At 34.2% G+C, this 14,894-nt stretch overlaps 1 protein-coding gene across 15 annotated transcripts in view; it reads right to left on the minus strand.

The window, feature by feature from the left end:
• The window catches only part of Raskol (Ras GTPase-activating protein raskol), a 370,271-nt gene that overhangs the window by 140,334 nt on the left and 215,043 nt on the right, over positions 1 to 14,894 (minus strand). For 7 of the 15 annotated variants that reach the window (XM_083037567.1, XM_083037565.1, XM_083037562.1 and 4 more), the window contains exon 1: positions 7,156 to 7,709. The exons of the other annotated variants lie outside the window; for them this stretch is intronic. In XM_083037567.1, coding sequence (XP_082893693.1) covers positions 7,156 to 7,258 — 103 coding nt within the window. In that variant the 5' untranslated portion in view covers positions 7,259 to 7,709. Of the gene's footprint in view, positions 1 to 7,155; positions 7,710 to 14,894 lie in introns of those variants that run through there. 15 annotated transcript variants of the gene reach the window in all.

Below are 14,894 nucleotides of genomic sequence, written 5' to 3' on the forward strand. Positions count from 1 at the left end.
CACGTCGCGAGAGGTGGCCAAGTGTAGTGGAGGGGGTCGCCCGGGCCGCGACCCTCCCCCCACCCCTCCTCTTCCAGACTTCAACCTTGGCGTATTGCGCGTCCCGAAACTGCTACTAATAAACGAACACGTTACGCGAGATTTCCGATCGACGAGATCAATTTCGCGCGTGCGATCGCGATCACGATGTCGATACACGCGACGCGATCAGATTTATATGATAATTAACGTAAAGACACTAATTAATACCTGTACTTTCGTGGACCGGCGATGAGCGCGCGACCATTGATCACAAACAATGCGGAAATGCATTAGAGGGCAGCATTCTAGATTGTGTTCGGAAGTATATTCACCTAGAGTGAAGAGCTCGATTGACCAATCATGACAAAGAGATCCTCGCTCTCTGATTGGTCGGTCAAATGCTGCATTTTGGCGAATAAATTTCCGAACACAATCTAGAATGCTGCCGCCCTCTAATGCATTTCCGCATTGTTTGTGATCAATGGTCGCGCGCTAATTGCCGGGCCACGAAAGTACGAGTATTAATTAGTGTCTTTACGCCGTTAATTATCGTACTCGATCGCGTCGCGTGTATCGACATCGTGATCGCGACCGCATTGATCCGCGCGAAATTGATCTCGTCGGCCGGAAATCTAATTTTAATTCGCTAATTCAGGAATATCGGCGACTTCTGAGTGCGTCGCGGGAAAGTCGCCATCTTCTCGTTCGATAAGGCCCTGCGATGAGTTGGCCTTGAAAAAAGCGGCGATGCGAAAATGGAGCATCGGTCGTGCGCGAATAAGCTCTCGCGTTTCTCGCGTTTTGCCGAAACGCCTCGAAGATTGTGATAGTTGAAACCCGGGCGTCGCCGCTCGTCGCCAACGAAATAAAGTAACGCGAGTGTAAAGTGTTTCGAAGCTGAGCTTCTACGAGGACAGTTCCCCCCGACGTAGAGGTTGGTTTCCTACAGCAAAAATGCTGCCGGCGAAATGTTAGTCGAATTATTTATATCATTATTTATTGATTATAGAAAAATATATGCGCCAAAGTATTGATAATCGTTATATATGAAGCTTATTATGAAATCTGTTTATACTTCATTCACTCTTGCGATCGCAATAACTGAATATTTCACTAGCGAATTTTGGAATCGCTATGCAATCGAGAAAATATATAATGAGTCTTATTTTCATATATATATATATATATATATATATATATATATATATATATACTTATTTTCCCTAGATAATATATATTTTCACCCAAATTCAATTTCAACATTAAAATAAAAAATAATTTAATACTTCTCGATACGATACGCAACAGAAAAGTTGTAGTACACAATATTTGATTTGTATAATAACAAATATACCAACACACATTAAAAGAGTTTTCAAAATAATGAATACTGCAAAAAATAATTTTTGCGTTCAACTACATTTTTTATTTATTCTTAAAAAACAGATATTTTATAAAAAATTTACGAAATAAGATATATTTCTTTCAAATATAAATTATTTTTTATTGTAATATATATGTATTATATGTGTCTGTGAAGTTGGCACGACATTTTACGAATTAAAAAAAAATAGTAAGAGTTCTTATAGCACTTTTCATAGTTCTACAGTTCCTGATAAAAATTAAAAACTCTTACTATTTTTTTTTAATTCGTAAAATGTGCCAACTTCACAGACACATATTTACATCGCATAATTACAGTGCTGCTTTTACGAACTGTTGCAAAAAACGCGTATGCAGGGGTACAATTGTCTCAATTTTTAAGAGATAAGTGGCACTCATAATTATATATATACCGCACTCTAATTGCGTGTCAGTTCAAAGGAAAAGAAAGTATCTTCTACGGACCATAAAACATTATGGCGATTCGGCTTCTCTAGCAAAAACAAAGCTGACTCAGCGAATTGGTAGACAAATTCAAATTATTTCCAATAAAAAAATACATATAAATAATAAAGATGTATATGTAAAATTTTTTTTTTTTTTATTATCATCTATTCTAATTATGATCGGAAGTATGTAGATGATAATAAAAAAAATAAGTTTTGTAGCTTTAAAAATTAACATATATTTGAGATTATGTTATTTATAAATTGACATACGTTTAATTTAATTTGAGCGATTTTAGTACAAAATAATCAAACAAATAAATAATGACTTATAAGCAAAACTATCGAAATATTAATATGTTTTTAATTCATTAAATGCAATAAGAATATTTGGAGTCTCAGGTAACTCTTTTTATTAATTCTTCATAACTCTTTTCATAACTCTTCATAAAAAATATCGCAATAACTGTCGTCTCCTTTTACGTAAAACCTAATACCGAAAGGCATACGCTGGGTATTGTCTCAAAGAGAAATTCGAAGAAACACGTAAGAAGATACGCCTGTCGTCCTTCGCTCATTTTCTCGCCCTTTGGCGTTTGCGCGCCCACCTCGTCTCTCGAGATTCCACCTCGCGAAGAGAGGAGGCTGCAAGATGCGTGGTATTGCAAAAGATGCGGAGGTGGGACTAGGTAGGCAGGCATCTCTCACGATAGCAAAAGGGGCGAGGTAACGAAAGAGGAAAGAACCCTCGAGAGAAGACGAAACAAAGCTACCATTACTCTCGTTCTCCAGCTGACGGTGCGCGTCTCGTAAAGCTTCTAATTATTAATGTATCTGGTAGAATATAATCCCGCAGAATGAAAGAAAACAATCGAAACAAGTCGGATGATGATTATTGCTCTGTACTCTTTGTTGCACACGCTCATTTTGCATGCTGCTCGTATTTTGCAATTTATCCAGGGTTTGTTATACAGTTGAATTCTCTTTCCCCGTTAAATTCTCGCGTTGCGAATCGGTTTAAAGCCTCTTGAAGCTTTTGTTATACGCGGGGTTCGACAAAATACAGAATCTCTATTCGAAACATATAAAGCGGTAAATTTCGCTTAAGGCTCTAGGTTTCTAGGCTCTCGCCAGACATGTTGGAATTGTGAGAGAAAGAGGCAAAAAAGCACACACTGAAAATTCTTGCGTGCTACTTTTAGATAAAAAGATATTTTGATGAAATACAACTTCAGATGGCTTTAGTACACTTTTAAAATACTCCGAAAACTATATTTTTCCTTTGACGGTCGATCAATAACCGTAAAATAATTGTGATATCAGACTTTGTCATGCGGAATGACTGTGCATGTGCAAGACTAGATTAATTAGGCCTCATATCACAGTCACTTTACAGCTGTTGATTGATTATAAAGGGAAAAGGATAGTTTTCGGAGAATATTTTAAAAGTGTACTAAAGCCATCTAAAATAATATTTTATCGAATATCTTTTTATCTAAAAATAGCACGCAAGAATTTTCAGCGTGTGTTTTCTCACTTCTAACGTCACAGTTCTATAGGAGCCTTAATACAATTTTAGAAGATAATTTTAAGAAAACTGTATACTTTAAATTTTGTATTTAAAAAATCCAATTAAATAAAAACGTTTATTTATGTTTAAATTATATTCAACCATAAAATTTTGTAGTTTTTACCGTAATATTTTTATCAGAAATTACACATTGCAAAATTCAAACTTGTTATTATTTTAGTATTAGTACAAATTATGAATAGAGATATATGGGAAAAAATCTTAATTAAGAGTTAATTAGAAAATCCAGGTTACAATACCGTTATACGCAGAAATTATTAACTTACGTTATAATATTGGCAATTAGCCATAAATTAACGATCATGAAGAAAATTCATCATGCATAAAATCCTCCAATCTATCTACTATCGCACAAAGGCCTTTATAAATCAGATGTGATGTAAAAAATAAATATAATAACGAATTTCGAATCTACGATCGACTACCCTCGCGTAGGATGGAATCATTGTATTAAATCATGTTCGAGAGAATATTTCTCTTAAATAACGAGACAACGATAGTTGCAATTAGAGATGGTTTATACCGCATGAAACCAAAATACGGGAGTGCGGAGTCGTCTTACATCATTAATTCGCTTGCGTTACCAGGTTGCGTACAAAGCATACGCGGGCTTGCTTCCTCTCCTTTAGGGCTAGTCTACAATAGAGTCGTAAGGTTGTAAACGTAAGAAATTGACCAATCACAGTTGAATTCGAGGAGAATAATCGACTGTGATTGGTCAATTTCTTACGTTTACGACCTTACGACTCTATTGTAGACTAGGCTTTACACAACGTCAACCTTATCCGGAACAATCCGAAGCAACTCGATCTCGCGATGACGGCGATTAACTCGAAAAAAATTGCAAGACTCGCGATTTCTCGTCAGAAAGAGACGATTCTACGCGAATTACTCGGTCATCGTTTCGGATATTACGCTAAATTCTTACAGCGATGATTCTGACAACCCGTCTTAATTTCGTACTCCGCGTAAGAAAGGAAGAGGCTGAAATAAACATTCGATGTGGTTTCATATTTAGAACGATCTGTACATAAGGCCGCGCCTTCTCACAGTGATTCGTTCCGCCAATTAATCCATATAACAGTTTCCTTTTCGCTATGTTATTAAACACTGCGAAATGTCGGTACGTCAAAATTATTCATATTATTTATATATATATAAATATATATAAAATTATATTCTATATATTAGAAAAAAAATATACAATTAACTTATTGATTTAAATGACTATAATTATTTTCTAAGATTAAAAAAAATACATTTATATCTTTATATATATAAAGATATAAATCCGTATAAATCTAACATTTTTTAAATCTTAGAAAATTCACTTATATCAATAAATTAATACACATTGTATATATTTTTATCTAATATTGACTATATTATTATTCATTCTCATAATTTAAAAATAAAAATACATTTATATATATTTATAGATATTACTATTTTATGTAATGATTTTTCAACATGCAACTATATCGAATTTCTATTTTATGAAGATATCTGATAACTTTGAAATATGCTGCAACCTGAGATAAAAATATACACATACACACACCACACACATACAAATATCTGATTATATTTCATCAAATTAAAAAATATTAAAAATAGAACAATCTGTATAACATTTTCATTAAAAATTTAAAATTAAATTGGATCCTACATGATACATTCGTATTTTAATTAACTTCATTATGTGCATTATCCTTTTTTTTTTGCGCAACAGGCGAGTCCGCGATCTAACAATTTATAATATAATCCTCATTACTTTATCGTAATTATTTTTTTCTTCTTTTTCTTTTTTTGTTGTGAAAGCGGAATCACAAAAACGCAATTTCACGCGTGTGAAGAACTGTCTCGCTGGATAGCCAACTTCATGTCGGAATCATAGCGGACAGTGATTTTTAATTAAATGTGCGGACGTTTCAATTAAAATCGTCGAGCGGAGAGGCAACGCACAGTCGCGCCTCTTTTCTTCCCCTTCATTCGTTCGTCCTCCTCCCTTTTCCCATTCGCGATGGGGATGATGGAAACATGGATGATACGAATTTTAAATCCGCTTCGGAAATGCCGTAAATAATTCATGCCTTACTTACGATCGTGAGAGAACTCGAAGGGGATTTGGCGGCATTAGCAGTGATTCCGGATAAAAAAAGGCGATAACGGATGTCAATCCAATCGATGGAATACAATTAGAACGCTTGCACATTCGCACCGCTGGCTTCTCTATTTCTTTATTCGTATTTTTTTCTTTCCAATTATTGAAATCAATTATTGAAATAATATATCAGTTTCTCTTTCCCTTCTTTTTCTCTTTCTCGTTCTTTTTCTAAACATTTATGGCTGGAAATACAATAACGTTTTTTCCCGAATCGCTCCGACTGCGATTTTATAGTTTCAACGAATTATCGAATTGCCTAAGAGCGTATTTTACATTAGGAATATTTTTTTTAATTTTCTTATTTTCCATTTCACGAGCTGCTGCTTCGAGTCATATTTTTCCTTCGATATGTACGGTCTCGCTTTCGTTCGATGTTTCAACAGATGCTGCCAGTCCCGACTTCTCTACCAATCGTAGAGTCTCGAATGCGAAAGGCGTCAGGTTGATGTCGAGGGATGAAAAATGAAATTTTTATGGGAAATAAAAAAAAATGAGTGCGTATAACGTACGTAATATATCCGATTGGGCTTTTCCCCGCGGGATCATCGATTAAAAAATCGCAGAGAAATTCCTTTAACTCGAAAATTATCTAAAATTTCGCGACGTAAAGCGGAGAAAAAAAGATGAAGCAAAGTTGCATATAAAATAAATCTAAACGAGAGAGAGAAATGGGAGAATGTATGAGAAATCGCGCTTACAATATTTGTACAGGGCGACAAAAATACGAGATAAGATGACGAGAAAGAAAAAAAATTTTCCATATGTTGCGCAGAAGCGTTTACGCATATTTATTACGGATGATGAATAATATATCTTACGCGATAACGCGGTCGTGGTAAAATCTCGACAATATACGACATGGTTTTACGGACAATGTAACGTCACGTGAAGCACACAATGTGTACATGTACATACAGTCGGGCATTCGGGGTATTTAATGACGTGAAGCAAACGTGAAGTTGCGGTTTTCATTTCCGCAAAAAGACCCTGAGCTCCTACCGACGCTGCTATTATTGAAACAATGTGCGAGAAGTGAGTTAATCGCGAATGATACTAACAAAGCGTTTGTCGCAGCGGTTGAAGCTAGCAAAGAATCCATACAAAGCAAAAAAGAAGCCTGTGGTTAACAGGATTTTTTTTTTTAAACCTTCGTATTTAAAATAATGTTTCGATATTGGTTCTTCAAACATATATACCATTTAATTTAACTTGCCGAATACACTATAATTTGCAATATATTATTATTATTATTATCATTAATTGTATTATTAAAAATTTATTTAAAATATATTATTAAAATATACTTAAAATAGAAATATATATATATATGATATAATAAAATAGTATTAAAAATAATAATTATTAATAATAAATTTGACATTAAGAAGGAAAAATATTTGAGCATAATTAATCTAATAAATTTTTATCTAAATTAAGTTACAATCAAATATCTATCAATTTAAATCGCGCTCATTATCGAAACATGGAATCAAACACGAAGATTTTTTTTTTCTAGAGAGAAACACATGCAATTTTCTTTGACTTACAAACGTTGCCTGAATTAGGAAGACTGTCATCTTTGGGACTTAAATCCAAATGATTCTTCTTTTTCCGTCGCATAATAGAATTCCACACCTTCTTACGACTCATCTTAAATTCGCGATCGATGAGATAATAATCGCGCACCAAACGCCTTCGTCCCGTTTATGATCGCACTCCCGTACTGTACACACGAGTAATGGTCCAACAAGTGGGTCACCCGACCTCTTTTCCCTCAATTAAACACGCCTCTTATCGACACGTCAACGTCGAACAGCAAACAACGCGACCACTCCCTCGGGATATACACAAATTATCAGTCAATTCCAATGAATTTGTGGTGATATTTTCATGCTTTCCACTCACAACAGTCGAGTCTAAAAAAAATACTCGCCAGCACCTAAGCACGCACGCTTTCCTCTCCGATGAAATATTCACTCAATCCGACAAGATATAAAACTGATCCTATCTCGCACCGCATCAGCTGACTTCTGTCAAACACGATATTTCTCTCTCTCGGCATTCGCTCTTCTGAAAATTATTTTTGCTAGATGACTCACTCGATAAATCGTCATTCGATGAAATATTCATCACAAGACAATAAACGCAACAAGATGTAAAAAACTGATTCCGTCTGATACCGCACCAACTGACTTATGTCAAACACAATGTTTTTCTCCCGGCACTCGCTCGTCTGAAAATTATTTTCGCTAGATGACTCAATCGATGAATGGCAAAGTATCGCCTCGTGATACTTTGCCATTCATCGATTGAGTCATCTAGCGAAAATAATTTTCAGACGAGCGAGTGCCGGGAGAAAAACATTGTGTTTGACATAAGTCAGTTGGTGCGGTATCAGACGGAATCAGTTTTTTACATCTTGTTGCGTTTATTGTCTTGTGATGAATATTTCATCGAATGACGATTTATCGAGTGAGTCATCTAGCGAAAATAATTTTCAGAAGAGCGAATGCCGAGAGAGAGAAATAGCAGATCGGTGAACAATGCAAAAAGAAGTCGCCCGCCTGGGATGCGTGTACCACAACGACTGCGACGGATCGCTCGTTGAAAAGCAATGACCTAGCACACTTCACCGACTTTTATCCGCTCTCGCAACGTCCGTCCGACGACGAACGCGGCGTGAACGCACTTATATCGGTGCCGTGTCGGGACGACGACGAGTACGACGACGAGCCGTTTTATCGCATCCGGCGCCGAGGACTCTTTCGATGAGGAGGATTCCGACATGCATTAGTCCGTCGCACCAATTGACTTGTGTCAAGTCATCGGGTACGTTTCAAGGAGGGGCGACGATCTGTGACAATGAGGAAAAGATCCACGCCGGGGTCGAGAGATTACGAAGATCAAGATTCTATTTTTCGCATTTTTAGCATTCGCGAGCGTGACATTCTAAATCAATTCCATACTATTGCGTGAAAGAAAAAAATTCGAAAGATTCTTCCGAATACAATCTGTCAATTATCGGATTGTTTGAAAAGTTTCCCTAATTCGTTATATTTTTTTTATTTTACAAAACATCTCTTTAAAAAAAATAAAAATTTTTTCGAAGACGATCCGATATTATTATTTATTATAAATACGACAGATTTGGAGAGATCTCCCAAAAATAGAATTTTATTTCCGTAACGAACGACAATTACAAATTGTCAGCGTAAAATATAAATTTCTATTCAGTTGGAAAGCGGCGAGATTAAAAAAAAATTCTGGCTTTAAGTTTGCAGAATTTCGAAAACATGTGAAATTATATTGAATGTATATTTGATCAATATAACGCACGATTTATACGTAATTCTCGCAACTAACGAGCAACCGGCAATAATTAATATTAATTATTGTCGCAAAAGAATTAATACTTCCTGTGTATATTTTCTCTAATAAATAAAAAAGCAGTTAAATATGATGATAAGTAATTAGACGATGCAAATTGATCGAATGGAAACTTCCGCGACGTTACACACGATGTAAAATAAAACAATATAGAGAGAGACTTCCGGATGCCGTTCAATTTGTCTCGACAATAGATTGCACATACTACGCGCGTGCAATCGTTGACGATGCGAAGACAACACGCGAACTGTCCAAGGTAGACTGCCTGTCCCTGATGGATCTTTGGTTTGTAATCGCCGGAGGATGTGCGGTCGCCGGTGACGATAGGCATTGGGTCATCACGGAAATTGCGTCTTTTTAAAATCAACGACTGGATTGACTGCGCGTCGTTAAATAATCGCGACAAATTTACGAAAAATTCGATATTTCTTCTTCCTTATATTTTAATCAAACAATCAGCGAAATAATAAACATACTTCATAATAAAGTGTCACGACACTATGTGTGATATTTATTTAAAAAATTTTTAATATTAGATTCATCCAAATAGAGATGAAGAGATAATTTTCAGGCACTCAATATTTAAGTAGATTTTCAAATATTTATTTAATAAACTCTACAAAACAAAATACCTTCTTTGCATTTTCTTATAAAATTCGAGAAAAAATATTTTTATGAAGTACTCGAGTTTAACCCAATATTCATAAAAAATTTTATTCATTCAATTTTCGTTTGATTTTTCTCGACTCTACAAACATTCGCACAGAAAAGTATTCTAATTTTAATGAATATTTATGAACATGAGTCAAACATTTATTCTGAGGATGAGTAACTCTGAAGAAAAATAACTCTGAATTGCGAAATAACGTGAAAGAAAACAACTCGATAATGACACGAAAGAGGAAACACGCGTGGAAATTGTTAGCGCTTTCCCATACACGTCGACCAACCAATTAACCACCTCTGCCGTGAGCGCGAAATAATCCTCGCGAAACAATGGCGAAATTAGGGTCGCAGGCGTAAACTAGGCGACGCAAACGATGCTACGATCTCAATTCCGCATTGCAATCAGAAGCAAAATATTTTGTGTGTGTGTGTTAACAAGCATATGTTTCCACTAGACTAGATTTGTCAACAGAGTTCTAATTATATAAATTATTTATGGCATCGCACATTGACAGATAACGCGATGACTTCCTACTTTCATCGTCAATGAGATATAGAATTCAAAAGATTAAAAATCAGATTTAGAGATAATAAAATTCGCGTTCAGGATATCAAAATTAAGATAATTTTGCAATATCATTCTAAATGGTTCGTGTAATATTTTTCAAGAAATTTTTCATTTTTTAATCTATATTATAAGAATAAATTCGATCGATAAACACAAAATCGATCCCACAAAAGCATAGAGATTTAACATAAAAAATACAGAAGCCAAACAGAATTTCTACTCGTTATTTTTTACGATTATTTATGGTATACATCGAAAGATAACGCGATGACTTCCTGCTTTCTTTGCCAGTGAGACACAAAATTCAGATACTATAAAATCAAATTTAAAGATTATAAAATCTGGATATCAAAATTAAGAATTTTACAATATCTATGATATTTTTCAAGAAATGTCACAATTATGAATTTATATTATAAGAATAAATTTTGTCGACAAAAGCAAGATCAATCCACAAAAGCATATAGAGATTTGACATAAAATATAGAAGTCAGAATTTCTGTTCTCCTTATTTTTTACAATTTGCCAAGAACGTTAAAATTATCACGTTCAATATTATTGGTCATCGCTATTATATCTTTTGTCTCGACAATTCATATCATTATGCTTCAGAGGAGAGGCTTCTATCTATTTGTTCTCATCGGTGTCGCGATGAGAATCGCGATCGAATGTGTCACGTTCGGTACACTTCGTGCATGCGAATCGCAAGCTTAACTCACGAGAAGACACTTTAATGGCAGCTCCATGGCAACTAACGGTTCGTGTTCATCAGACACGGGCGTGATTTTTCTCGAGAATATCATGAATCGCGTGGAAACGATCGTCTATCTTCCATCTTCACTGTCAAGTTGAAACGCGAGATAAACCGCATCGCTATGTTCGATTCTATAATTAGTCGAGATGAATACCTTTATATCGGATATCGAAATCGCACTATAATTTCAGCGAGTTGAATAATCGACCCTACAAAGAACAGAATGAAAGAAATCTTTCATAAAAACTGAAACATTTTCAATTTTTATATCTGTCTTTTCTAGAATTAAAATTAATTTTTTAAAAATTGATAAAATTTTAGTTTAAATTATTTTTTTTACTCGTAAGAAAATAGACTTTAGATCAATATTGCATTGATATATCTATGCTTATATCTTATTTATATTTGATTCTATTATAAAAGTTACATAAAAAATGTAGAGAAATAAAATAAAATAAAAATTTCAGAGATATAAATACAGTTTTCATTTTTTGCAAAGTAAAATGTATATGTGTGATCCATATAATTTGCACTAAAATATACATAAAATTTAAAAGACAATAAACGTAACTCCTTAGAAATCGAAGCTTAATTATCAAATTTAAGGATTTATAGAAATCGCCTATTGAACAAATATACCCCAATCATCCTCATGCTTATCGTTCCCTTGATCCTTCGCATTTAGCATTCAGCTCTTTCGAGCCTGCTCCCTATTTAATCTTACGCGATGCATTGCGTGTGCCGAACGTGACAGCAACGGTAATGTCGGGATTGCGTTCTAGGTGTCGTGAACGCGTATTTGTACGTGGGTGAAAACGCGCGGGCATTCATGCGTGCGCGCGGACGCGCCCAAGAACCACGTGGTGACAGGAGGGGACCGAGCGTGCGACATCGCGCGTGGTTCAAACTACCAGAATGGTTCTTCCGGCGAGGGCATTTCCGGTGCTTCAGACAATACTACGGCGATGATGATCGCGATGGCTTTCAACGAGCGGCTCTCAACTCTCTCGACCGCGAACTATAAGGCTTCGCTTTCTATACTTCCGCGATCTCTCTGTGCTCGCGGAAAAATAAATTGTTGTCGTGAAATCGTTCGATTCATGTTTCAGCGACATATATTAATTTTATATGACACACACAAAATGGCAAAAGGCGTGTCACAGGGCGAGACATATTTGTATTAAAATATTACAATTGATATTTATAATTAAATACATTTAACATTTCAATATTTTTACTGTCACATAAAAATGTATAATTTTAATTTAATAAAACGTATCGTTTGCATGTACAAAAGTTCTTCTAAAATTGCATTTATTTACGGAGAAAATTTTGCCCTTCGATTTTCACGCAATTTTCTTCCAAATTGGACATTACGTTTCTTTAAAAATTCCCAAGTTTTTGCATCACAGACAACGTGTGCACGTGACAAAGGTATCGAAGGCCATCGAGAGTATATTAAAATATACATTGCGCGCACTATCCTTGCATCGTCATTGTGCATTCGTGCGAACTCGTTTTTCCACGCAAGCATGTTATAAAAGAAAAAGGATAATGCATGAGATTGTGAAAAAAATTGTTTAAAAAAAAAAGATCGAATAAACTCGATCAAGTTAATATAACCGATGTAGAAATGAGAGCCAGTTTTCTTTTAAATAATACATTCAACCGTACAGCGAGTTTAATATTATTTATAAAACAATATCTTTCTAATCATTTCTGCTGGAAAAGAGCGTCGTTTTATCGTGACTCGACATTTTCTAGATCATCCAACTCCCACGCGCAATAGTTGAGAGGACTGTTCCATGGCTTTAGAAAATGTTACAAAGAAACAGAATTTTCTAGTTCAGAAGTCTTGCCGAAATTAGGTCACAGCTATATCTATCCGCAAGAAACGCTCGAGAGGCACTTTTCTTTCTTTGCTCTTTCAACCAAAAGTTGAATTGCGGAGAGTTAAATACAAATGTTACATATGTGTATGTGATTCATAAAATATGTTGCATCCTTGGAATTCAAGATATTCGAAGCTTTTGTTATACTTTGCTTTCAAAATATAAAAATTGTGTAACTTTTCGCAATATAATGCCAAGAAAATTTAAGTTATGTTTTCTCTATGCTAAATACATTTTACATATCAAAAAACATACGCATATGTATACAATATATAATATAAAATTAAATTTTCAGAATAATTTAGTTATAAGAAAAATGTAAATCTTTCAAAGAACAATTCTTTTTGCTGAGTTGAAATGCTAAAACTAAATAAAAAATCTAATATCATGCTAATATATCTAATATAATTTATTAATATTATCTTTATATTTTGTTATAAAATTCCACAAATATTTTTATCAGCTAACAAATTGCTTACTACCTCTGCCATCTAGATGCTATGAGAAAAAGTAAAGTATCGAGAGCTGGTCATAGAGAAACTCCTACAAACTCCGCACTTTCTCGCAGATGCTACCAAATATATCGGTAAGGCAGAAATTGCAATTAAAACATAATAAAGTTAGACACAGACGACGAAAATTAACATTAATTTACTAAAATTAATATGATAGAATAACGCGTAGAGATAAAAAAATTTGCTTACAAAAAATTATTTTATAACGTGATAGAAATCAATAAAATGGCAGATTGTTGCAGGAAACTGCTTTGTCTGCTTGCATCAAGAAAAAAACAGGTAGAAAGAGATGCTACCTATCGAAAAAATTAATTTTTTATCTGTAAAAATGCAATTAAAATTTTTATAATTTGCCATTACAAAATACGAAGTTATCTAGAATTATCTGACAACTCACAATCTCAAGATTTTATTCATATACATATATATTCCCTTTCTTCTGGTTACAAGCTACTGAATTAATATAGATAGTTTAAACGTCAAAGTACTTTAGAAGTATAAAAAACGAAGCCCGTTTTTCATGCCGCTTTATTACGCTGTGTGCGAGAAACGTTTTGTGTTTTATTTTCCCGCGTAATAGCGTTTTTCTCCCCATCGCCCTTTCGCGTTGCTGTAAAAACGAAGTGAATCGGCTTCCCGGAGGGAAATGGGGAAAAGTGCACTTGATTCCTTTTGAACAATGTCGACTCGTTAAGGACATACCGTCGAGCGGTGTCTGTCAGTCGCAGCGATGCCACCAACAATTTCAACAAAGCGCAATTAATGTCGATTGGTCCCTCTCTCGCTATTATACGAAGACAAAATGTTAACCGATGTTAAATACCGCATCTAACGCGATTCTGCTGATACAAAGCGAAATAGTTATGATCGCGATATTACGGTAAAATCATGACAGCTCGTATACGAGATGAATTCAAAGACTAACAATTCATTGTAATTAAAATAAATGAAATTGCCTCTTGTTTTCCAAATAGTTATCCACATATAATTATTCCTGTTTGTTATTCATGTGTAATGGCAACATTCGTCATGTTTTATCAAAAACATGTTTGACATATACCTACCTTTATAACATTTTTGTTGGAGTTATTATTGAAAAAAAAGTTGCACTTTTAATGTAATTAAATTAGAGAAATTAAATTCGATTTTCAATAAATGCGCATGTATTATACACATATAGTATATTAATATTTCTGTATAATAATTTGGATGTGTATCCAGAAATGGAAATTTTGTTAGAAATAAAAAATATCACACACACAAAGAATATTATATCATTTTTACTAGTTAAGTGCTTCTAATCTCGAAACACACATCCACATACTAATATTTATATACACCTATTATTATTATAAATATATTTCTCTCATTTGTCATTAAAAAAATTCATTTTCTGTATCTTGTATTTTATATCTTCTTTAAATTTATTTTTATAAATTTTTTAAGAATATTATATTATTGTATATTCATACAATAAAAATGCCAAGTGCAGACTTTTTATTTA

The sequence above is a fragment of the Prenolepis imparis genome, unplaced genomic scaffold (genome assembly GCF_030444845.1).
Source record: "Prenolepis imparis isolate NDT839.2.m4 unplaced genomic scaffold, iyPreImpa1.0 SCAF_5, whole genome shotgun sequence".
Classification (NCBI taxonomy): Eukaryota; Metazoa; Arthropoda; class Insecta; order Hymenoptera; family Formicidae; genus Prenolepis; species Prenolepis imparis.